The sequence below is a fragment of the Motacilla alba genome, chromosome 15, assembly GCF_015832195.1.
Source record: "Motacilla alba alba isolate MOTALB_02 chromosome 15, Motacilla_alba_V1.0_pri, whole genome shotgun sequence".
Lineage (NCBI taxonomy): Eukaryota > Metazoa > Chordata > Aves > Passeriformes > Motacillidae > Motacilla > Motacilla alba.
Genome location: NC_052030.1, coordinates 1,166,122 through 1,191,387, shown reverse-complemented (window position 1 = coordinate 1,191,387; position 25,266 = coordinate 1,166,122). Strand labels below are relative to the sequence as shown.

The 25,266-nt window shown below is 55.1% G+C and overlaps 1 protein-coding gene across 7 annotated transcripts in view; it reads left to right on the top strand.

Moving 5' to 3' along the window:
* The window catches only part of OSBP2 (oxysterol binding protein 2), a 93,199-nt gene that overhangs the window by 43,327 nt on the left and 24,606 nt on the right, over positions 1-25,266 (top strand). For 5 of the 7 annotated variants that reach the window (XM_038152082.1, XM_038152084.1, XM_038152083.1 and 2 more), the window contains one exon: positions 19,841-20,091. In XM_038152082.1, coding sequence (XP_038008010.1) covers positions 19,841-20,091 — 251 coding nt within the window. Of the gene's footprint in view, positions 1-1,220; positions 2,145-19,840; positions 20,092-20,140; positions 20,293-25,266 lie in introns of those variants that run through there. The other 2 variants (XM_038152087.1, XM_038152088.1) reach the window with 2 other exon arrangements.

Below are 25,266 nucleotides of genomic sequence, written 5' to 3'. Positions count from 1 at the left end.
TGGGAATGGGAAACAGAATTCTTGAAGTTTTCCAGTTTGTTTTGGAATTTCATCAAACTTGGAAAAGAAGTCAGACTAAACCCAAACTGCAGCCATCCTCTGACCTACCTGCCTTGTCTTCTTCCAGGCAGAATGTTTGGAGGGTAGAAGTTGCATTCTTAAATGGCTTTTTAAATTTGATGCAGTTTCTGGGAGATGAATGGTCTGGTGCTGTTGGGTCATGGTGTGGGAGTGTGTTGTGGGATGCTGTGTGTGCCGTGAGGGGATGGATGGTCTCCTCCTGGATCCCCTCCTTCACTGTGTTTATCCCAGCCTTTCCCAGGCCCCTCATCAGCCCTGGGTGTTCCAGAGTCACCTCTTGAGTTTCAGTTGCTCAGCAAGAAGTAACATCACAATTCCAGCATTTCCCTTGGAAAGAAAGGAGAGAGCTCATCCTGACACGGGGCAGGGAGCCTTTCCCAGGCCCCTTCTGCTGTTCCTGGGACCTGGTAACTCTTGATTTGCAGCAGAACGATCTAAATCCAGGAATAGACCTGCAATCTGTTGATGAACAGGGAACTTGAGGACTGATTCCCAAATGTTCAATGAGTGACTGGGGGTGTGACTTAAATATTGGCAGGAGGAGGCTGGGGGCAGCTGGCGGAAAAGATGCAGAGCTGTGTCAGTTTAGGAATGTGATCCTTGTGGAGAGGATCTTCAGGGTTTTTTCCACGATCCTGCCTTGATTTCCTGCAGCAGGAATGGAGCTGTGTCTCCTCCATCCCTGCTGATCAGAGTTGGGAATTAGGATATAATACAGACTATAAATGTGTGTGTGTCTGTGTAGTGTGGCCCTGTATAGGTATTAACTCTGGTCTCAGTGTCAAAACCCAGATCCTGCCTGCAGCTGGTCCTTGGATCTGATATCAGAGCTGGAAATTCTTGTTTTGAGATAAATCCCATCGTGACCTTCCTCTTCTCTCCAATTAAAAATCCAGTCTCTTGTGGTGGTCATTTTCGCCCTTAAGAATTGCATATTCTTACCCAAACCATCAAGAAATATGCCAATAATTTAGTGAAATCTTTGCGTGTGTGTGCACTGCCAGCATTAGTTCCCTGGCTTGACTTCACATAGTAAAGATTGTGTGATCTGGCTGAATTTCTCCTTTTTCCACCTGGAATTCTTGCCTCTCTATTTGAAAGTGGTTCCAACTTAAAAGCTGGCATACAAATGTTTCCTTCTTGCTGTAAAACCTTTGTAATCCAGCTGGAGTGAGGAAAAAAATGATCAAATGCAAACTGTTAATCCCTGTGGGTCCTGGAGATTCCCAGTTCCCACTCCACGCTCCAGGTCCCACTGCACACAGGCAGCAGCTCCCAGCTGCAGCTGCTGGGCTCTGGATTGGGGTTTATGCCGCATTTTTCCTCCAGAATTACTCATTCCCTCGAGACTGGGCAAATTAAAGCTGGGAAAATCCAGTGGTTTTGGAATGTAGGGGTGAGAAAATGGATTTTAGGGAGGACAGGGCTGGAGGAGCCTCCGGGGTTTGTTACGGAGCTGATGGGATGTGAAATGCGGCCAAATGGCTAAAATGGATAATGGACTTTCTGATAAAAAATAAAGGAATTCTGGTCTTTATTTTAAGCCAATGTCCTAAAAATAACCTCCAGCAGCATTTAAAGGGGCAATCTTCCAAATCTCCCTCTCCCTCCCCAGAAATCCAGCATCCCTCTGGCTTTGGGGCTGGGTGTCCCCCAGCAGCGCTCCGGAGCCGGCCCCAGCCCAGCTCCCCGGGCTGGCGCTGCCGCCGCCGCTCTCTGCCCCGTTTTTTTGGCAGGACGAGGCTGTTTTCCGGCAGGGATGGAGTTAAGGGCTGCTCCGTGGTGCATGCTGGTACGAGGCTGCTTTGGTGATGGAGCCGTAGTGCCCTGCTGCCGGCATGTGCTGGGGATGGCTGATGGGCAGCGTGGCACTGGAATAAGGACATTTCCCGGGTCGCTGTCTCCGCGTTCCCGCGGGTTTTCCTGCATCCCCGAGCTCGCAGCCATGTAGGAGGCAGCCTCGGAGAGCGAGCCCGCGGTGGGGATGAAGGGTAGGGGCTGCTGGGAGACAGCATCGCTCCGCTCCTTCTGCAACGCCGGCTGTCTGAATAAATTCCACAAGGGTTAGTGGCCTTCCCGGCGTCCTGGATGCGTCCCTGGGGCTTCCCTGCTCTGCTGGGGAGCGATGGAGGGGCTGCTCTGCTGCGGTGGGCTGGGGGAGGAGGTGTCTGACCCCAGGCCAGGAATATCAGGAATGCACGTGTGCAATCTGCCCTGCAGGCATCATGTGCTACAGCCCTGCTGGGTTTGGTTGGAGATGGGCAGAGTGTGGGGCTCCTGCTTTATCAGGTGTTTAAAAAATCCAGAATCCAGACTGACTCAGTTTTAATACAAGAAACCCTTTAAATTTGCAGATGATTTGTTCTGTTCGGGTACCTTTAATTGCACAGGGTATTGGGCTGTTTGTCATGGGTAAATCAGTCCCTGTGTTGGTGTCAGGATGTATTTTTTTTAGTTCTAAGCCAAATTCCTTTGAGTTGAGATAGAATGAGAGCGTTGCTGTGTTGGTCCTGTGCTGCTTCCTGCCCACGCCGTGTTGAGAGGCAGAGATGTTCTGCAGGAACACTGAGCTGTGTTTAAGGTGTGCACTGAAATGTCCTGTCTGTCACTGCCCTCTGTGTCATTCCAGGTGTTTCCCAGTAGAGCTCAGTGCTGGATGTGCAGGAGCACTGTCCTTTATGGGATAAAGGATGCTCTGCCCAAATCTGCACTGCTTTGGGACAGAAATCCCCATTTTGGTGTTTTTTCCTGAGTGGGATGGAAAAGGCTGGGGGTGGGTCCTGCCTTTCAGTTCAACTTTTGTGTTGCTTTAGGACAGCACTAACAATTCATGGAAGTGTTCCAGGCCACGTTGGACAGGGCTTGGAGCAGCCTGGGACAGTGGAAGGTGTCCCTGCCCATGGCACTGGGTGGGCTCTAAGGTCATTCCCAACCCAATCCATTCCATGGTTCATCCAGTGTCTCACAGTGAAGGCTGATGGTGAGAAATGAGGACTTGCAGGATGTTCTTTGCTTTCCTTGCAGAACAGAGACAGCTCCCCTGGTCCTGGGCACTGGCAGCTCATCACATCCCATGGTTTATTTCTATCCCTGCAGTTCCAAGGGTCTGCCTGCAGGGACCTGGGAGCGCCTGGTGATTCACACCTGGGCCTTGCGATGGTCAAATCCAGATGTTGCTTCTTTGATGGAGTTTGGGATGATGGCAGGACACGGGGAATGGCTTCCCACTGCCAGAGGCAGGGCTGGATGGGATATTGGGAATCAGGAATTGTTCCCTGGCAGGGTGGGGAGGCCCTGGCATAGCGTGCCCAGAGCAGCTGGGGCTGCCCCTGGATCCCTGGCAGTGCCCAAGGCCAGGCTGGACATTGGGGCTGGGAGCATCCTGGGACAGTGCGAGGTGTCCCTGCCATGGCAGGAGCAGGGACTGGATGGGCTTTAAGGTCCCTTCCGTCCCAACCCATGCCATGATCCCATGGTCCTGTGTCACTCTGCTCCCTCCGTTGGTCCTGTCCTGCTCTCAAGCTTCACTTCACAATAAATTATTTTATCTAAATGCAAGTTCCTTCCCCCAAAAAAGGGCGAGGAAAGGAAGAATGCAAATAGGTCAAATCAAAATTCAAGCAATTGAGGATTTACAGCTGGCTTCAGATGACCAAAAAAAAAAAATCATTTTTATCAAATCCAGATTGTCCCCTTGCCTTTGCTTTCCTTCTTGAGCTGTTTCTCCGGCTGGGTGACGTAAGGACATGCGTGTTCCAGGAGTTCTGCACAGAGCTTTACATAACAAGCCTTCAGTGGAGAATAAAATGCCCCAAACCAGAATTATTCTCATCAAAAGCTGAAACCAGTCTTGTGTGAAAATTTGGGGAAGGTGAGTGGTGAGCACTGGAGAAATGGGGAGTGGGCTTGGGAGGTGCAGGGAAGAACCTGGGTAGAGGTTTCTGAGGGTGTCTGAGGTGAGATTGGGGTATTTCCATGGCTGGCCTTGTCTCTTTCTGCCCCCAAAGCATCTTTCCCCCATTTTATGGTGGTATTTCGGGCAAGCTTTGCAGTGGCATGGAAAAATTTTCCCTGTCTGGTGGGGGAACATCCATTTCACACATGTGGAGCAAATTTGACAAACCCAGAGGCTTTGGCCCTGGGACATGACAGGCAAATATTTGTCATGTTTTAACAGCAAACTGGGAAAATGTTGGCTTTTAAAACCAATTTACTGTAAAAAACTGTGATGTGCAAAGTGTGTCGCTCTGGTGAGCACATTCCCCACTGGAAATGCAATATTTTGGATGGGAAAACACATTCCAAGGAGGCTTTGCTTTTCATTTGGAAATCCTCATGCTGTGATTTTTTTTTCCCCTACCAAAATTTTGTCCTTAAATCCACTTATCTCCTCCAAAGGAGCTGTCTGAATTATGTTTAAAATGCTGATGACTTTTAATGAGCAGCCCAGGGAAAAGCTGGGCCTGGCTCTGCTCAGCAGGAGATTCCTTGGGAACAGAGGAGCTCAGCCTGGAGGCTTTGGGTGGCTTTAGGAGTTCCTTTTGTGCTTGTAAGATAAAACCAATTATTGGATCTTTGGGTTGAATGATTCAGTATTCCAGAATGATGGGGTTGGAAGAAGGGTCCTTAAAGTGCCACCCCCTGCCATGGGCAGGGACACCTTCCACTGTCCCAGGTTGCTCCCAGCCCTGTCCAGCCTGGCCCTGGGCACTGCCAGGGATCCAGGGGATGGCACAAATTGTGCCAGTGCTCTTTTGATTATTCAAAGGAAGGTGCAGCTGGATTTAAGGAGATGTTTTGTTCTGTGTTTGTGTGTTAAGGGGCTGATCTGGTTCAGTCAGAGCTGATGGGATCTTGGGTTTTGGGTTTGTGGCCAAATTAAGGAGGAAGGACTGAGGTGCTGAAGTCTTTAGAGAAAGAGGAGCGCGGACACTTCACTTGCTGTGCACAGAAAGGTCTGTGGGTAGCTAACAGGTTAAGATAATTAGCTTATCATTAGTTAATTTTGAGGATCTCAAAGCTCTTGCCAGTAGAAGCAGCGCTGTTGCTGCTTTCGGAGGGCATTTCCATCAGGAATTTCCCTCTCCAGCTCCACGCTGTGTGTTTGGTGCTGGGTTTCTTACCATGCCCAAGTGCAGTCTGCCATTAATATTTGGTGGTGACATGGATGATTATTCTCAGAGGAAAGTCAGCTCCTGTGCTGCACCTGGCTTCAGCACACAGAGGGGACCATAAAATAGATGGAAAAATGCATTTCTCTCCCTATAGACGTGCAGAGTGTATTTATTTCATGGCCCAGCTAGGAACCATTGAAATGAGTGTTTAAAGTCTGCTCAGGGATGAGCTGGATTAAATTTCCAGGAGGACCAAGCACAGGTGGCTGCTGGAGCATTGGTAATGGACAGGCTGTATCCAGCTCCCAAAGCAGATATGTTGATTCAGCCTTTATCCAGATTTATTTAGAAGTTTCTTGAGGTGGGGAGCTCTTTCCTGAGAGTTTTGGCATGAGGAGGTGCCGAATCCATGGGCTGCATCCTGGTTGTTCTGCTCCTGGTTAAGAGTCTGGAGTTTGGGCTGGGGCTGTGCCTGGCTGGAGCTGCTGGGGAACTGGAGGTGTTTTGTTGCAGCTTTAGCAGTGGTGGCTGCTGATTTATTTGTGAAAAGCACTTAAAATCTGTAATCAGTGCTGGTGGATTCACCTGGTTTAAAATAAAACCTGGATTCTCCACAGCTGAGTCATGGGTCACACAGGGTGCATTGGCTGGGGCCCTGCCCGGTGTCCTTTGCTGTGGATGGTTTTTCCAGGTGAAATAATGATGTAACAATGTCCATGGAGATGTTTGCAGATGTTTCGTGTTGTGGAATCCTTTCATTTCAAGAAGTGGGAGCTCAGGGAGCTCAGGGTGGGTCAGCTCAGGGTATTCCATGGTTCTGTTCCATGGTTCTGTTCCATGGTTCTGTTCCATGGTTCTGTTCCATGGTTCTATTCCATCATTCTCACTGGGATGAGCTCGTGGGGCAGTTGAGTGTCCCTGGGGCCCTCAGGGAATGTGGCAGTGCCCAGAGTTGGCCAAGCCCATCCTTCCCAGCAGGGAGCCCTCAACGCTCAGCAAAGCAGCAGATCATGTGCTGAGGGCAGGGAATGTTCATCTTCTTTCCAAAGATGCCCTCTCTGCCCTGTTCCCTTTCATTTTTAGCAGTTGTGAAGGTGGATTCCTGCCCACAGGCACATGTGGCTTGGCTGGGAGAGGATGCATCCCAAGGACGTGCAGGTGCCGTGGGAATGGCTCAGGGACACGGTGTAGGGTGGGCCTGGGGGTGTTGGACGTTCATGGTTGGACTCAATGACCTTAAAGGGCTTTTCCAGCCCAGATAATCCTGGCATTGTGTGACATGGATGCACTGCCCGGGAGCTCCTGGTGCAGGCGCAAGGCAGGAGCTGCTCTGCACCTCGGAGCTGATCAGCAGCAATCACTAATAACAGGAGTTTATTAGCTGTATCTTAATTACAAAGCACAGTAATTAGGGAGGAAGTGGCCATCCTGACAGGCTGATGGTGTTAATTAGAGACCAGGAGCACTCTTATAGAATTGGGAGGGAGATGAACTCCCAGCTCCATCAAACAGCTCTGCAAATTGAGGCCCTGGCTGCAGCAGGAGTGGGTTTCTTTATTTCTTTTCCCTTTTCCCCCGATCTCTCCGCACTGACAGCCAGCTCAGCACTTCCTGGGGAGACTGTGCAGCGTGGAGTGCCCTTCTCCGTGTCTGTGCCGAGCTGCTGAGAGATTCCAGGGATGGATTGGTTGTTCCGAGGAGCTTTTGGCAGTAAATCATTGACAGGCCCTGCTGTGCAGGGAGCAGAGCGTGGCCTGGCCTCAGCCCGTCCTGCTCTGTGTCCTGCTGCTGGAGCAGCTGTCAGTGCAGCCAGTGCTGCTGTGCTGGTGCTTCCTGCAGGGATCAAACCTGGATTTCCCTGTGCCCCCACAGCAGGCACTGAGCCTGCCAGGAGGGGCCTTGGGCTTTCTGGCTGTAAAGGAGGGGGGTGGCAGGCATGGGGCCCGTGTGGGATGGTCCGTGGTTCACCACAGGCAGTGAACTGTGACTTCCTGATGGGACATGTGACAGTGCCCTGTCCTTGGGGACAGGTCTGCTATCCTGTGACATCCATGAAATCACTTGTCCTTGCAGGGGAGGTGACCCGGGGACAGAGGGGCTGGAAAGCTGCTGGTGGGAAAACTCTGGGGGTGCTGGTGGCAGTGGCTGGACACGAGCCCAGGTGTGGCCAGGTGGCCAAGAGGCCAAGGACACCTGGGCTGTGGGAGCCCTGGGGTGGCAGCAGGAGCAGGGCAGTGCCCGTCCCCTGAGCTGGCACTGCTGGGGCACCTCCAGTGCTGGGGCAGCTCTGGGACCCTCCTGCCAGGAGAGACCTGGAGGGGCTGGAGCGTGTCCAGGGCAGGGAACGGAGCTGGGAAGGGGCTGGAGCCCCAGCAGGGGCTGAGGGAGCTGGGAAGGGGCTCAGCCTGGAGCAAAGGAGGCTCAGGGGGGCCCTTGTGGCTCTGCACAGCTCCTGCCAGGAGGGGACAGCCGGGGGGTCGGGCTCTGCTCCAGGGAACAGGGACAGGAGGAGAGGGAACGGCCTCAGGCTGGGCCAGGGCAGGTCTGGGTGGATTTTGGGAATATTTCTAATCACTGAAAGGGTGGTCAGGCCCTGGCACAGCTGCCCAGGGAGGTTTGGAGTCCCCATCCCTGGAGGTGCCCAAGGAAGGCCTGGATGTGGCACTCAGTGCTCTGGGCTGGGGACAAGGTGGGGGTTGGGCACAGCTTGGACTTTAAAGGCTTGGAGGCTTTCCCTGCCTGTGGGTTCAGAGGGAGCAGGATTGAAATCCAAAGGCAGAAGGGGTGGAAGCTGGGAGCCTTTTTGGGGCTGCTGCTGCCCCACTGCCATCCTCCCTGAACCTGAGCAGAGCAGAGGGACTGGGAGGCTTCTGTGCCTTTGGCATATCCTGACCTTGGGGAATGGAGCAGGGTGGACACCTGACACCCCTGGATCCTCTTACCCCGGGTAAGCTGAGCCCTGCCAGCCCAGGGGGGCTCAGTGCCCATCAGGACGTGTCTGTGTCTCCGTGGCTGTGGCTCAGCCTGAATGCTCCTCCAGAGTCTGGGATGAGCTGAGCCCTGATCCTGAGGCAAGGGACATGAAGCGGCTGGATTTGGGAGAAGGGAGGCTCAGGGGCTCTCCTGAGCTTCTCTGGGTGGCCCAGCAGCAGTTTGGGTTGGGCTGCCTGTGTCCCAGCACTCCATCCCTGCTGTTGGCCTGGTGCTGCTGGGTTTTGCTGTTCTCCTGTGATCCTGCACAGCCGTGGGTGTGACAGGGACAGAGCCAGCCCTGTCCCTTCCCTGCCTCCCTCTCCCTCTGCTCCCCCTCCCTTGTCATCTCCTTCTTGTTCCCGGGGTCAGTGAGCAAGGAGAGAGCTGACAGGAGAGTAGGAGTGTCCTCTGCACATCTCGCACTGCTTTCCATGAGCTGGGGGAAGCCTGGGGCAGGATCTGTGTTCCCTGCTGATGGGAGACTTCCAGAAAAAAAAAGAAGCTCCTGGTGAAAAACATAAAATAAAAAAATCCTGGTCTGGATTCAGTGTGGTGAACCCCTGGGAGTGGTCCTGGCTACACCGAGGATGATGTTATCCTCAGGGATGGGAGCTCCTGGGAACTCTGCAAGGCTTCCCAAGTCTCCTTCCCTGATGGATGTCAGGGAAGAGGCCAGCCCATCTGTCACCTCCCCTCCTTGCCCTGCTGACATTGGAGATGGACCTGGGGCTGGAAAATGTTTAAGCATCATAAAAAATGGATGTTCAGTGATGCAGGAGGAGACATCCAAGACCTGCCACGGTGTCGGTAGCAGTGTGCCAGGGTTTGCTGTGGTCTGTGGAAGAGCAGGGTGTCACCCCCTCAGCTGTCACACTGCTCACTTCTGTGAGTATCTGCACTGAAAATACCTCATTTCCTCCAAAATATTGGAATTTTAGTTTTTTCTGCCCTTTTCTGGCATTGTTCCTGGCTAAGGAAGCTGCTCGTGCCTGGCCCTGGTCCTGTCACCCCTTCAGGGACTCGGGGACTTCTTGTCCCCAGGCTCATGGTGCCACCAGGCTGAGGCAGCTGCTCCATTTCAGTGTGGGGGAGTGATGCAAATCCGTAGTAATCACTGGATACTGAAGGATTCAGTGAGTAAAGGAACAGCAACAATTCATTAACAAGTTTTGTACATTTTCTGGCGTGCTTTGGACAAGAACAAGTGACTGAATTATTTATGATGCCACTTGTGTCCCTGGGCTAAATATTCCCGTGGAGATGGTCCTGGAGCTGCAGGCAGGGCAGGTCCTCCCTGCTGGGATGTCTAGGGTCAGGTGTGGGCTGTGAATTCAGAGGGCACAGAGAAATCAGAGCAGGGCTGGTTTGGTGAAGGGCAGATGGGGGATGTTCTGCTGGGTGTGGATCTCTCAGAGGCTCAGGAAGGACACAGAGGTCTGTGCCTCTGTCCTGCTGATACGGATCTCTCCAGGGTTGAGAAACGCTTTCACAGGCAGCTTTGGGAGGGGTGGTGGGGAGGGTAACTGGATATCCAGGCTGACTGCAGGATTTTGGATTGATGTGGCATCCTGCAAGGTCACCACAGCTCCCAGTCATGGCATGGTGGGAAGGGACCTTAAAGCCATCCAGTGCCACTCCTGCCATGGCAGGGACACCTCCCACTGTCCCAGGCTGCTCCCAGCCCTGTCCAGCCTGGCCTTGGGCACTGCCAGGGATCCAGGGGCAGCCCCAGCTGCTCTGGGCACCCTGTGCCAGGGCCTGCCCACCCTGCCAGGGAACAATTCCTAATTCCCAATATCTCATCCATCCCTGCCCTCTGGCAGTGGAAGCCATTCCCTGTGTCCTGTCCCTCCATGCCTTGTCCCTCTCCTGGAGCCCCTTCAGGCCCTGGCAGGGCCTGCTGGGATCCCTGGACACTCGTGGGCTTGCAGAGGAAAGGAGGAGCTGGAGGTGATGCTGCAGGCACTGCGTGCTTGCCTGCTGCCAGTGGGGCCAGTCCCGGCTTGTCCCGCAGGGATTCCTGGCAGGGGAGCATTTCCAGGTGTGCCAAGAGCCATCGCTGTCCCTGGCCCCAGCTCTGCACCCAAACTGCTCCTGGAGTTTAGTGCTCAGTGTGTCGCTGCTGTTCCGAGCTGGAGAATGAAAAAGTTTCTAATTTTATCAAGCCATTATTTTAATTTTTTAAAATTTTCTTTCCTGGCAATGAGCTGTGCTGCTGAGCCCCCAATTATCATCTAATGAGCCGTTATTTCCCTGTCATCACTCCTTCCCCCCTATGTTTTTGCTCATTGCTATTCACAAGTGCCCTCAGGGGACAGGAGGGACATTTGGCCGTGTCCAGCAGGACTAACTGTGACTCTCCAGTGCTCCCACAAAAGCATCAGCTGGGTTCGTTTGGTCTCCTGCTGTGTTCCCTGCCAGCTCTGCCCCTCAGCCTCTGAGATTCCTGTTCAGGAGCTTTCAGGGCTGGATCTGTGCTTTTCCATAGGGCTTCCCAACTTCTTATCCCATTGGAAGCAGGGAACAGAGTATTGGAGTCAAAAGGCAGAGCAAAAAAACAGCCACCAATCCTCCACCTCCTCCAAAAGCCAGCAAAGGGGCATCTTGCAAAGCTTCTTGGCTGCTCCTGAGGAGACATTTGGAAGGATTGTGAAGAAATCCACTGGAGACTTGTGGAAGCAGCACTGATGCCTGCCTGTGTTTCAGCCCACATCCATCCATCCATCCATCCATCCATCCATCCATCCATCCATCCATGTATATTTTTTAGTATATATATATGTGTGTGTGTATTTATGGAGTCACAGAATGGTTTCTAGGTTGGAAAAGCCCCCTGAGAGCACCAAGTCCAACTGTTCCCCCAGCACTGCCAAGGCCACCACTGCCCCATGTCCCCAGGTGCCACATCCACACAGCTGTTCAATCCGTGCAGGGATGGGGATCCAGCACTGCCCTGGGCAGCTGTGCCAGGGCCTGACCACCCTTTCCAGGAAGAAATGATCCCAAAATCCACCCTGAGCCTGCCCTGGCCCAGCCTGAGGCCGTTCCCTCTCCTCCTGTCCCTGTTCCCTGGAGCAGAGCCCGACCCCCCCGGCTGTCCCCTCCTGTCAGGAGCTGTGCAGAGCCACAAGGGCCCCCCTGAGCCTCCTTTTCTCCAGGCTGAGCCCCTTCCCAGCTCCCTCAGCCCCTGCCTATTTTTAGGCTCCCATTTGCCTGCTCCCATTTCCCTTTGCATTAGTGGGGAGCAGCCACAGCCCTGGCAGGTTGGTGGTAATTGCTGAGCGATCGCCCGGATTTGGAATGATTTATGAATGATTATTTTCCCTACTATTTTGATGATTAATTCTCAGTGTAATTCTTTCTAACCACCAAAATTCTGCCTGTTCCTGCATCTGCAGCTGCTATAAACCTCATCCATCTCCCTGGCAGCCGGGCCAGGCTATTAAATATAGATCCCTGCTCCATTTAATATTCATAGCGATTAAAAGTGATGAAAGCAGCTGTGTGTGCCAGAGCCAGGCTGGAAATTGCTCTGCCTCAGGAATGACGGGTGAGCAGCAGATCCCAGAGATCCGGATAATTCCCCGCAGGAAGGGCTGGTGATTCTGAATCATACCCTTGCTTGGGGTTGGGATAAATGGGGAATCTGGAAAGGCAGTGGGATTGATTTCTGTGGGTTTACTGTGAGGAGAAAGAGCTTGGAGTTTTGGCTGGGATGGCTGCAGGGTTTGCTGCTGGCTGATCCTCATGGACATCTTCCACTCTGTCTGTGGGAGGAGAAAAGGCTTTTCCCAGTCAGTGGGATACTCTTCATACTTCTAGATCCAAAACTCCCAGACAAGTGTGGGAAAAGGCAGGAGAGCCTGCACAAGAGGGGGAACTGGGAATGGAGGCATAATCTGTGCTGTGCTGGTGGTGGAACCATCCAGGCCTGAAGGCAGCTTGTTCCAGGATTGGGAACAGCCAGGGGTGGGACTCGGAGGCTTCCAAGCTCAGCTTCCCTGGCAGATGTGCAGGTCCTGCTGTCCATAGGGAAATCAGCTGCTGAGATCTCCATTGTCACTGCTGTGGTCTCTGGTGGCTTTGGGGCAACTCAGGAATGCTGTTTGAATTAAAGTCATCAGCGCTCCTTCTAACCCATCAGAGCTTTCCCTGTGGACACACTCAGGGATCTCTGCTCTGGGATCCTTGACTTCACTCCTGCACTATTGATCCTGCACTTCCAACCCCCCCATCAGCTCATTGCAGCTGCCTCCAGGAGAAAGCTGGGTTTAATTTCCAGCACAGGGCCAGTCCTACCTTGGGGGGCTCCAGAGGCTCTGATGCAGTGGTAGCAAAGCAGCTCAGGCTTACAGGAGGACTGGGGAGAGATTCACAGTGATGCAGCAAGGACAAGGACTGTTGCTGAAAGTGAGGAAAGTTTTCCACTCCCAGGGAGGAGGAAGGGGAGGGATGTAGGGTGAGGAGAGCTGTGCTGGACTTGGAGAGGAGGATAGGCAGGAATGAACTGCCTGCTCCAGGCATGGTGTGGGGCTGAGGAGCTGTGGTGTTTTGGGCTGCAGACATCACAGCCAGACTCTGGATGCAGTTTGGGAATTTTGGAATAAAAGGTCTAATGCTGAACCTTGCAATCCCTTCTCCTCCTGCTGGTTTATCCCTGAAAAGGCTCTTCCCAGCCCTGCTCATCCACGGGCAGCACTGGAGCAGCCCAGCCGTGAGCAGCAGCTCCCTGGGATTGCTCCCTGATGGTTTTGGGGTGGGAGCTCTGCGTGGCAGTGCCTCCCGTGGGATCCCTGTCCCTGGGATCCCCGTGGACTGCACTGCAAAGTCCCAGTGTGTCCCCAGTGTGTCCCCAGAGCATGGGGACGCTCTGGTGTGTGCCTCCAACCAGCAGCTTTCCCACCAGCTCTGGAGAAATTGCAGGCAATGGCAAACATTTATCTGAGGGGAGATTTCAGGATGGAAAATGGGGTGGAAAGGGAGCTCTCCTTGGTGGCTCTGCTGGGATGCTGCTCCAGGCACTGAGGTTTGTGTTCTCTGGGTTCAGAAACAAGCCTGAGGAGGCTTATGGCCGATGGCTGCCGATCCATTTTCCATAGATTAAATTGCATCACAGCTCCAAAAATAATCTCCCCAGCTTACGGTGAGGCTGCCTGTTCCTATAGCAACACTGCGTGCCCGTGCCCTACAAACCAAACCCAGCCCGACTCCGGAGTCCAAACAAAGCAGCAGGGGCTGGGCTCAGGGAGCGCTTGGGTTTGGGGATGGAGGTGTAAAATACCAGCCTGGAGTGCTCCTGGAGGGGGGATTTAGGAGAAGCTGCTGTGGTTTGTGTCTCTGGGATTTGAGCCCGGGCTTGCAGATGTTCCCCGAGTGCATGGTGAGGAGAGTGGGAAGCAGCAGCTGCATTTGTGGAGCCTTCCCGGAGCGAGGGGGGAAGGAGGAGGAGGAGGAGGAGGGTGTTATGTGGGTTACTGCAGTGCCTGGGGCCGGCCCTGCTGTGCCACACTTGTGTCGTGGCACGGGGAAGAGGGTTGGGGTTGGAGCTGGGTGGCGATGGCTGCTCACTCTGCTCAGCCCAAATCCACTCACTGCTCTGGCCCAGGGTCCCAGAGGTGTTGGCACCAGGCCCTGCACAAAGCCAGGGCAAAGCTTGGCTGCAGGACGGAGAGGGGGATGAATTCAGATCATGAATAGCCCCTCTGTGCCACTGGCGAGCACAGGGAGATCTCCAGAGCACACTGGGAGTGCAGGAATCCTTAGGAGGATGCTGTGGAGGCTGGGCTGCCTCATCCGCAGCGCAGGAGCCAGAGGAACCTGGCAATTTGTTGTCAGATTTTTCCTGCCAGCCTTTCATGTTTGTTTTCTTGAGGAGCTTTTGTTCCCTGGGGAGGAGCGACAGGAATTCCTGCTGAATGCCTGCCTTTCATTCTGAGTGTGAGGGGGAGCAGGGTGAGCCGGGGTGAAGCTCCTGAGCTAGGGATGTGCTGCTTCCTGAGGGGATCCAGGGCCACCTGCATCCCAGCACGGGACTGGGAGCCCCCTGCCACCCCCTGGGGGTTTGCTGCTCTAGTGAGGATCTTTGTGCCATGGAGAGCAGATGGCAGAGCTGGAGCACCAGGAGGGGTGAGGGTTGGGTGGGAGCACCGCTGTCATCCTGCATGGGAAGAGGGGATCCATCACTGAGCCCTTCCCTCTGCAGGGACAGGGTGTGCTGGGGGCTGCAAACCATGGAGTGAAGCACTTTGTGTGTCCTTGCAGGAGCTGCCTGTGGGGAGGAGCAGGGAGCCCTTCCTGGCTCCTGCAGGGCCTCCAGGCTTTTTGCTGCTCCTGGACATGGTCCCGATCCATTTGGCCCTGTCCAGCTGGGGGATGTTGGTTTGAGCTTTAATGGGATTTAGGAGCTGCTGGGAGCTGAGAATCCAAAAGGACCAAACTGGGGGAGAGGAGTGAGGGCAGCATCCAGAGACAAGGAGCACAGAGCATCGGAATAGAACCCCAGAATCATTAAGTTTGGAAAAGTTCTCTGAGATCACTGAGTCCAGCCATTCCCCAGCACTGGCAAGGCCACCACTGCCCCATGTCCCCAAGTGCCACATCCACGCAGCTGTTCAATCCCTGCAGGTAGGGGGACTCCCCCCCTGCTCTGGGCAGCTGTGCCCTGCCTGACCACCCTTTCAGTGATTAGAAATATTCCCAAAATCCACCCTGAGCCTGCCCTGGCCCAGCCTGAGGCCATTCCCTCTCCTCCTGTCCCTGTTCCCTGGAGCAGAGCCCGACCCCCCAGCTGTCCCCTCCTGGCAGGAGCTGTGCAGAGCCACAAGGGCCCCCCTGAGCCTCCTTTGCTCCAGGCTGAGCCCCTTCCCAGCTCCCTCAGCCTCTGCTGGGGCTCCAGCCCCTTCTCAGCTCCGTTCCCTGCCCTGGACACGCTCCAGCCCCTGAGCATCCTCCATCTCAGCCAGTCCTCACTTCCCCTGTTTTGGTTCCTCCTCATCCCCTGCATGTTTGGAATCCCCTTCAAGGCCATCACTAAAACTCCTTCTGGGCTCTGCTGGAAAAATGTCCAGCTGGATTCTGCTGGATCTCCCTCACCATCACCCTGGGGGGGTTGTGTTTCCCCTCTCCCCCTCTTCCCTCTCCTAAATCCTCCCAAGTATTGAGGAATCTGTGTTTTTGCAGCTTCCAAGAGGTTCTGTGACCCTCAGTGGGTGCTGCTAGGACCCCCCCATTTGGGTTGAAGTCCCAGTGTTCTGATCTTACTGGGCCTGCTGCACTTTGGCTTCTGCAAATCCCTTGTGGTCCATCCTCGAATGAGGAGCCCTGGGTTGACTCTCTCTGTGGGTATTTCCTGACCTGCAGGGTGTTTTCCCAGCCTTAGCAAAGCCAAATCACTTTTTCCATGTCTGAGCTGATACCAAAGCTGGAATAAGGGCAGGATCCCCAAAGCTGTGGTGTTTGGCTGGGCTCCAAGCAGAGACCTCCAGGCAGAGGCTTGCTGCTCTTCCACCTTTCTGGCTCAGTGAATCCTTCCTCGTCAGCAACAGGAGAAATATTTCTGCAGCTCTCTCCTCCAGCCCTTCGTGATAATCTCCAGCTGTAACTACAGGAGTTGGTGTGTCATGTGCAAAGGTTGGTCAGAGGTTGGACATGATGGTCTTGGAGGTCTTTTCCTAAATGATCCTGTGATTCAAAGCAGCTTCACTGAGAACAGCCCTGATGGGGGAATGAGGGGATGCCAGAGCCCAGAGCCCTGTGCTGTGCCGTGTCACAGCATTCCCGTGGCACTTTGTCCTGCTGGGACAGGTGGGGGGATGCTGGGGAGCTGCTGGGGATGCTGGGGGGATGCTGAGGGGATGCTGGGGATGCTGGGGAGCTGCTGGGGATGCTGGGGAGCTGCTGGGGATGCTGGAGAGCTGCTGGGGAGCTGCTGGGGATGCTGGGGAGCTGCTGGGGATGCTGGAGAGCTGCTGGGGAGCTGCTGGGGAGCTGCTGGGGATGCTGGAGAGCTGCTGGGGATGGCCTGGTGGGAGCAGGGCTCCTCCACTGGGATCTAGGGCTGCAGCTCCAGTGCTGGTGCAGATCTGAGTGCCTGCTGCTTGCTGCAGGAAACAGAAGGATTCATGTTTCTGTGGATTTGGGATTTGGTCAGCTTTCCTGGGAGCTCCCAGGAGAAAGATGGAAGCACCTTCAGAGCCAATGTCAGAGCTCCACCTTGGGAGTGGCAGTGAGGAGGTTTGGGTGCTCTGTGTTATCATTCCTGCTTTCAGCTACTCTGATTAATTTGACTGTAACTGTGACATTGGATTTCCTTCTTCCCATGCTTTAATTTGAGATAATTGCAACAAATTATGTCTCTTGAGATATCAATATATATATAATATTATATAATTAATTAAATGATATATATTATTAATTGGTTCCTGCTCTAGTGGAAGGTGTCCCTGCCCATGTCAAGAAGATGGAAGGAGGTGAGCTTTAAGGTCCCAACGCAAACCATTCCATGGTTCTATGATTGCAGTTGCCCAGGCAGGAGGAGGAAGGTGGCATCCTCCTGCCCACCCTGCCAGCATTCCAGTATCCCACAGCAGCAGCTTTGGGACAGCAGGAGCTGCTGAGGGATGTTCAGCTCAGCCAGCTCAGCTGGAATGAGCAGCATCACTGGGCTGACCCAGGTTCCTTCCCTCTTTTCCTGGACTGTGAGGCATTTATATAATTCTGCACAGCGATGAAAAATTGGGCCACGCTGTGTTCGTGCCTCAAGCTGAGCACTCGGGCAGGGACTGTTCCCACAGCTTCAGTCAATGGGCAGGAAATAATGTCCTGGCAAAGTGCACAGCCCATCCCTCTCCCTGCTCTGCCATCCCTGTGCTGGCACTGCCCAGGCTCCCCAGGGAATGGGACGGCCCTGGGGCTGCCAGAGCTCCAGGAGCCTTTGGCCAGCGCTGCCAGGGATGCCCAGGGTGGGGTTGTTGGGGGTCTGGGTGATCCTTGTGGGTCCTTCCCACCTCAGGGCACTCTGTGATTCTGTGAAAAATCTCAGGCTGTGATCTGGGATTGCACCTGGGCAAGTACAGGCAGGCTTTGCTCTGGAAATCCCAGAGCACTGACAGCCCATGGGGCCAGGGCTTTGGGGCATTTTGTGCATTTTGTGTAAGGCAGGATGAGGGGAAAATTAAAGGGAGGGATTTGGGGGTTAAATGCTGCCTGGAGATAGGCAGAGGGGTACTTTCTCTTGCTTGGCACAGTTGTTGCAGCACTTGTAAGCAGATAAAATTGTCTTTGTGAATTATTTTTGATATCTGCAAACAGAAAATTGGGAAATTTGGATTGTCCCCTGGAGTCCCTCAGAGGTGGGTTTTGCCATGTTCTGCCTCCTGTTGGCAGTGACAGCTGAGCCAGCGGGGTTGGCTTCTGCTCCTGGAAGCTTTATAAAACATGGGACTTGATTATAAATTGGCTGTTAAAGTCCAGCCTCGTTAGTGATCAGATCCCAGAGCTGTGGAGAAGAGGTTCTGCCTTGTGGAGTGCAGGCTGCTGGGATGCTGTGGGGAGAGCACAGTTTCTCACCTGGAGAGAGAGGTGGTGCAGGAGGCCAGAGAGTGCCCTGGAAAGCCCCAGGGACACAGCTCCGAGCAGCAGGAGCAGCCTGGTGTCCCTCTCCCAGTGAGTGTCTGGGGTTTGGAATGCTCTGTCCTTGGCAGCACCAGCTCAGGGCACATGCAGTGACGATTTCCGAGCCCAGGGAATGTGCCCACCCTGCTGGAGACCCTTTGTGTGCCCCAGTGTGGAAGGCACCATGGGAATGCTTGAAACTTTTGTGTCAGAAGATGGACTTTGTGGAGGTTTTGGTTATTTTCTCTACTGGTAGAAAAGTGGCTTTGGTTTTCTTGCCAGATCTTTTGGAGTTGGCCTGTGGTGTGAGCCTGTGCCATTGCTGTGGTGCCTCTGTGCACCCTCCTGGATGGAGTCCTTGGATTCCTGCCTGTTCCTGTTCCCCTTCCCCTGTCAGCTGTTCTGGAGACTTCCCTGATTCCGAGTGTGTTTTCAAACCTCTGCTCCTGTCCCTTGTCCAGCCTGCCCAGCTCCCAGACCCCTCAGCTGGCAGCTCACCTTCCTTGGGAAGCTCTCAGCTGCTTTCCCCTGGGGTCTGATTCTCCTTGGTGGCCGCTTCTTCTCCTGGCTCCAGCAGCTGCTGCTCGTGTTTGTCAGCTGGGATGCAGAGGGACCAGGTGGTGACACTGAGAGATGCTGTCCTGGTGGTTCATGGGGTTTGCTCCGTGCCCTGTTTCCCTTGGGTTTTCTCCTCTCTTTGTCCTTGGGCGGTGAGGTTGGTCCTGCTGAGGAGGATCAGCGCTGTGCCTGAGCTGTGCCTCCTGTCCCATCACATCCTCTCTGGGGAGGCTCACCACGAGCCCCGCTGTGACCCCGCGCTGTGCTCTGCTCCTGCTGCCACTCGGGGCTGATGTTCCTGTCACATCTATCCAGATCCTTGCCTTTGGATCACAGTCATCAAAGGGTGCTCATGCTCAGCTTTCCTTACTGTGGATTCAGCCTGAACACCTCTCCCAGTCCCCAAAGCATTTGCAGAGCTCCCATCAATGAGCCAGGAATAGCAGCAAACACCCACCTGGCAGGGAATCACGGGTTTCCTTCTTTCCTCGCAGCGCTGAGAGGGAATGTGCTGCTCCCCTGTTACACCAGAGCCATCCCTGAGCTCCATGCCTGGATTGTTTGGAGAATGTTCTCACTCCTGAAATCCCCTGGATTGTTCAGAGAATGTTCTCACTCCTGAAATCCCCTGGATTGTTCGGAGAATGTTCTCACTCCTGAAATCCCCTGGATTGTTTGGAGAATGTTCTCACTCTCCCAATGCCCCCAGACCTGGCAGAGCAGCTGCAGCTGGGTTTTGCTGGTGTGCATCTCTCTGAAATCCAGAAATAGAAGATTGAGAGAGGAGAAATACAGGAGCAGCTCCCTGCCCTGCTGCCTCACTGGGTTTTGGGAGCACCTGGAAAACCCTCGGCCAAGGGGGTTAAGCATAAGGATGGGGCACAGCCCCTGCCCAGGACCTGCTTCTCTCTGTGTTTGCTTTGGGGGCCCATCACCTCCTTCCTGAGGGAGCAGTGGGTGATCAGAAATGCTGTGTTACCCCCTGAGTGGGTTTGGGTTAGTTTCCTGCTTTTAAGTGTTCTGGAGTTGCAGGAGTTTTTGCTGTAGCTGAGGTGCTGATCGTGGGGTTTCCTGCCCTCTGAAGACATGGTGGTAGTTTTGAGTAAAGTGTCACTTTCCTTGGTGTCTCTGTGACCTTTCCCTCAGGTGACACTGTTCACCCTGCCCCGAGCAGGGCTGGCAGCGCCCCCAGTGCAGGGTGGCACCCCGGCGAGCCTGGGAAGGGCAGGTTTGGTGTGTGGCACCCCCTGTACCACCCCACCACCCAACCCTGAACCAGATCTCGGTGACAGCCGCAGGAGCGGCTGGCTGCTCAGGGCTCTGGGTGCCACTCCCACCACGCTGTGCTCCGGGGGACCTGGCGGCCACGACCCCCAGCCCAGCGCTGGCAGGAGGCAGGAGGTCCCTTGTCCCCGCTCCCTGCTCCCTGCCCGTGGTGCTGCCGGGCTCGGCGGCCAGGGGTAACCATGGAAACGCTGTTCTCTCCATCCCTCCCTGTGCAGATGACTCGGGTGACGAGGAGCCCGCCTCGCAGTCAGACAAGAGCGAGCTGCACGGCCCCCTGAAGACCCTGTCGAGTAAGCTGGAGGACCTGAGCACCTGCAACGAGCTGATCGCCAAGCACGGCGCGGCCCTGCAGCGCTCGCTCAGCGAGCTGGAGAACCTGCGCCTGCCGGCCGACAGCGGCGAGAAGATCAAGGCGGTGAACGAGCGCGCCACGCTCTTCCGCATCACCTCCAATGCTATGATCAACGTGAGTGCTGCTTCTCTGCCCCTCCTCCTCCTCCTCCTCTTCCTCCTCCATCCTCCTGCCCTCCCCGTTTGCTCCCCGTGCCTTGGCTCGTGTCACCGCGGGGCTCGGCGCGGCCGGGGCTCGGCGCTGCGGTGAGGGCATGGGAAGTTGGGAAGATGCAGCTGGGAAGAGGGCACGGGTATGGACCCCAGTGAGACACAGGTATGCTGCATCCTTCCAGCCTGCTCCATGTCATGGGTCATTTCTGTAAAGCTGGGAGATGGGGATGTTGGCAATGCTGAGGGGCTTTCTCCTGCTCTGTGTGTGGAATCCTGCCTGGCACAGCACTTCAGAGCCCGCTGCCCACTGCAGCTTGAGACCCACATCCCTCACATCCTCATTGCTTCCATGAAGCTGCTGGAGTTCCACACGGCTGTGGGATGTGGCCCCCTTGGGGTCTCTGTGGGATTTGACCCCCTCGGGGTCTCTGTGGGATTTAACCCCCTGGGGATCTCTGTGAGATTTAACCCCCTGGGGGTCTCTGTGGGATTTGACCCCCTGGGGGTCTCTGTGGGATTTAACCCCTCGGGGTCTCGTGCTGGCTCTGCTCTCCCAGCTGGGTTGTTGGAGGTCAGGAAGCGGTGCCAGCACCGCTGCTCCTGCCTTGTGCAGCCTCACGGTGCTTTCGGAGATTTTTGGAGACAGCTCGTGTTTGGAATGTGGCTCTGCCTCCATGGCAATGAGACAGCCCTTCCTGGGGAGCCTGGTTTACCCGTGGGAGCTGTGAGAGAGAGCAAAACTGAATAAAATATTTAAAGAAAATTTAAAAAAAAGCAATCCCAAAGCTTCACTGGGCTGGAATAATGTATGAAGGCAGAGCTCAGGGAACTGTGAATGGAGCAGTGCTGTCGCTGTGCTGTCCCAGCCTGGAGCAGAAAGAGGTTGGGTGGTGTTTGATGTGGGCTTTAAAAAATAACAGTAATTCCCAGCAGGAGCTGGAGGGTACTCAGAGCCCCATGGTTTCAGCATCCTCCCCATTCCCACTGCTAGGATTCTGTAGGCACAGGGGGAAAGGGCTTCCTGAGTCTCTCTTTTGTGTCTCAGAGCAGTTTGGGGAGGCTTGTGCAGCGCCCTCCCCACAGAGAGTTTGTCCAAGTTTTGGGAATAGGGTTGGCAGCGTGATGGGAGGTGCCAGCAGACCCTTGGTGCTGCCCAGGTTTGCTGTCAGGAGGCAGAACAGCAATGGGATGTGGGCAGGGAATTGCCAGAGAGAGGATTCTCCAGCAGCCTTTGGGAAGGGATGAGCAGAGCTGTATTTGCTGTGTCTAGCCCAGAGAGGAGGAGGAGGAAGAGGAGGAGGAGGTTGTGGTAGTTGCAACCTGATAAAAGCTTGAGCAAGGCTGCCTGGAGAGTGGGAAATTCCACAAAAACCATTGTGCTGGGATAAAACAGCAGGAGTGTGGCTTGTCCAAAATCCCAAGCAGGTAAGTGGGGCTTGGGGGGTGGCAGGGCACATTCTCACAGCTTCCTTCCGTGCTTCAGCTTTGGATGGGCATCCTGAGGAGATGCCCGAGGGACATCGGGCTCCCTGGAAGGAACAAGGTGGGAGCAGGGAGCAGCTCTGGAGGAGGTTGTGGCTCTCCCAGAGCCCTGCTGAGCCGGTTGTTTCGGGAGGAGGTGATGGAGCTGTGGGCAGGGGGACACTTTGAGGGGCTGGCTTGGAAAGGCAGGAGAGGGACAAGCAGTGAGGGGAGACCGGGAGGGAGGGGACCTGCCTGACTCCCTGTCACAGGGACTGGTGGCTCCCAGCCACAGTGTCACCTTTCCCAGCATGGATCCCTTTCTGTGCCTTGATTTCTCCTTTTAGATGGGCTGATGCCTTCTGGAGCTTCCAAAGCCTCTCATGAGGGGATGGGGGAGCTCTGTGCAGTGCAAAGGTCCCAAAATCTTCTGTACAGAACATGAAACATCACTCCAGGGATGGAGAAGCTCCATGGGGAGCTTCCTGGTAAAAATACACCGTGCTCGTCCCACCTCCATCCCCAAGCACATTCCCATGGCAGCACAGGGTGCTTTTGCCAGACCAGGAGCTCCCTGCAGGAGAAGTTAAAGTGTCCTTGCCTGCCAGGCTTTTCCTGGAGAGATCCCAGCCACAGCACTGGGCTGCTGCTGGCACGTGGATGCTGTGTCCAGAGCAGCAGCACCAAACCTCGTGGATCTGCTCCGTGGAAGTGGAAATGGATCTGTGAGGTTTGGGGCTGTGGCTGTGAGCAGAAGGGGTGGGTGCTCCTGGGGAGAAGGGATGGGTGCTCTGGGGAAGGGTGGATGCTTCAAGGGGGGATTGAGTGTTCCAGGGAAGGAGGGATGAGTGCTTCAGGAAGGGAGGAGTGCTAGGGGAAGAAGGGATGGGTGCTTCAGGGAAGGAATGGGTGCTCCAGGGAAGGAGGGATGAGTGCTTCAGGGAAGGGAGGGGAGGAGTGCTAGGGGAAGAAGGGATGGGTGCTCCAGGGAAGGGATGGATGCTCCAGGGAAGGAATGGGTGCTTCTGGGAAGGAAGAAGTGCTCCAGGAAAAAGCAGGGTGCTCCAGGGAAGAAGGGCTGGACAATCTGGGGAAGGGCTGGGCGCTCCTGTGAAGGAATGGGTGCTCCAGGGAAGGGAAAGGTGCTCCTGGGAAGAAGGGATGGGTGCTCTGGAGAAGGGATGGATGCTCCAGGGAAAGAATGAGTGCTCCAGGGAAGGAAGGAGTGCTCCAGGAAAAAGAAAGGTGCTCCAGGGAAGATGGGCTGGGCAATCTGGGGGAGGGCTGGATGCTCCTGTGAAGGAATTGGAGCTCCAGGGAAGTGAAAGGTGCTCCAGCGAAGGGAAAGGTGCTCCTGGGAAGAAGGGATGGATGCTCCAGGGAAGGGATGGATGCTCCAGGGAAGGGATGGGTGCTCCAGGGGCTCCAGGGAAGGAATGGGTGTTCCAGGGAAGGAATGGATGCTCCAGGGAAGGGAAAGGTGCTCCTGGGAGGAAGGGCTGGGAGCTCTGGGGCCGGCGCGTGCAGTTCCTGTGCAGCTGCCTCTGATCCGATTATGTAAATGGCCCCGGAGCCGCGGGGAGCGCAGCAAGCACAGGAAATAAATAAATAGAGATGGAAATGCAAGAGCTCTGCTGAGAAGGTGACCTTCCCTCTGTGCTCTGGGTGCTGCCACAGCTAGCACCGGGTGCTCCTCTCCAGAGGCTGGGAGCATCACCTGGGCAGGTGGTGCTGGCAGTGATGGGGAAAGGTTTGGGCAGAGGCGGAGTGGGATGTGCTGGGCTGGTGTGTTACAGGTGAGGGTTTCAGACGTGCTGGATTTCAGACTGGCTGTTGCAGGGCTTAAAGTGAAGCCCAGAGCTCTGTGAGCCTCCTGCTGGCTCTGCTCCCTGTTGGAATCTCAGCAGGCAGAGTCCAGGCTCAGTGGGATGCAGGAGCCCGGTGTCAGCAGGGCTGGGCAGCAGACACGGAGAGCCAAGGCACAATCTGCCACGGGGGAGGAGTGGGAGGTGTGTGAAAATAAGAAGCAACAAATTACCGGGATGAGAGGCCCAGAGGATCCGGAGCAGTGTGCTGGGTTGTGTAGACTCATCCAGGAGTGGGGAAAGCTCCATCTCATCATTCAGCAGAGACAGCAGGCAGGAGGGATGTGTGGATGCTCTGAGGAAGCCAGTTTGGGCGTCAGGAAGAGCTCCCAGGGCTGTGGGTGGTGATGGAAATAGGTTTTTAATGGGAATGGGGATGCTACAGCGGAGCTTTGTGCTTCCTCAAGGAAGAGGAGTGTGGGGGGCAGCAGGGCTCGGGCTTGCCTGTGCCATTCCTGGGTTAGTTTGTGTTTTCCCTTGAGGTTTTGGAGGAGCAGGGGTGCAGGAAGGCTCTGCCAGGCCAGTGCAGCCCAGACAAGGAAGGGTGAGAGGAGCACGGGCGTGGTGCTGGGTGAGAGATGCTGCTCCATCAGATTTGGTGAGAATGGACCACCTGGAGCAGGCAGTCCCAGGAACAAAGGACTCACCTGCCCTTGAGAGGCACTGCTGGCCACCCCAGCCTGTCCTGCAGGGATGCCAGCACCCTCTTTGAGGCAGGCTCATTTCCCACCCAGCTTTTCCTTTCCCATGGGAATGATCCTGCCTGGAGCAGCAGCACCTGAGACATCAGCACAGAGCACCCTCCATCCTTCAGGCCTGCCAGGAGGGCTTCCAAGAGTGTAAAACAGGGAGCTGGAGCCAGAGTGAGGTGAACATCAGCATGTGCTGCCTCTCCTCCAGGAAAGGGCCCCCAGGCTGTCAGTTTAAGTCCCTCCAGGACACCCAGCAGCATCCCAGAGGCTGAGTCCTGCAGTCCCAGCAGGATTTCTCCCTGTGGATCCCTCCAGGGCTGTGCTTTGGCTCAGCAGCACTTTTGGGGTGGCCCTGTGTCATGTGCCAGTTGCTCAAGGAACCTCTGGCCTCTCTCTCTGCAGCTGCACTGGGCTCCTGGAGGCTCTGAGTGGCATCTGCCTGGTGGTGTTGGTTTATTTGGAGCCCTTGGGGTGCCTGTGATGGAATGAGCTGCCTGGGCACTAGATGTGCTTCCCCAGAGTTCCTCCTCTGCCTCCAGCTTCCCTGTGGAGCACCAAGCCCCCTCTGCTCCATGGGGATGCTGCTGTGATTGATCCATACTCCCCACACTGTTTCCATATTAACTCAGATGATGCTGAGCACCTGCTCTGAGCAGCCTCAGGTTGCCCAGCACAGCCTCCAGCCCAGGGTGTGACTTCTGCCTTTATCCCGTGGCAGGTGATGGATACACCCTGTGTGTGTCTGTGTCTGCTTGGAAAACTGCTCAAAGCTGGGAGGCTGACAGTCCCTGGGATCACCTCCTTGGAGGGACCGTGGGGCCGGGGTGATGCTGCTGGTCCATCCCTTGGGCATGTCCCTGTGCTGGAACGGCTTCCTGGTGTGGATGGACATTTGGTCTGTCCCTTGGGGTCTCCGAGCCCATCATGGCACAGACAGGATGATGGACCTGACATCCTCCATCTGGGCAGCAGGGAGAGACCAGCAGCCTGCTGGGCTGCTCCCAGTTCACCCCAGTACAGCCAGTGGGCTGGAGGAGCCCTCCCTGTGCATTCAGGGGTTAATTCCAGCACTGCAGTGAGAAAACTCCATCTTTAACCCCTGGATTTGCTTCTTCAGGG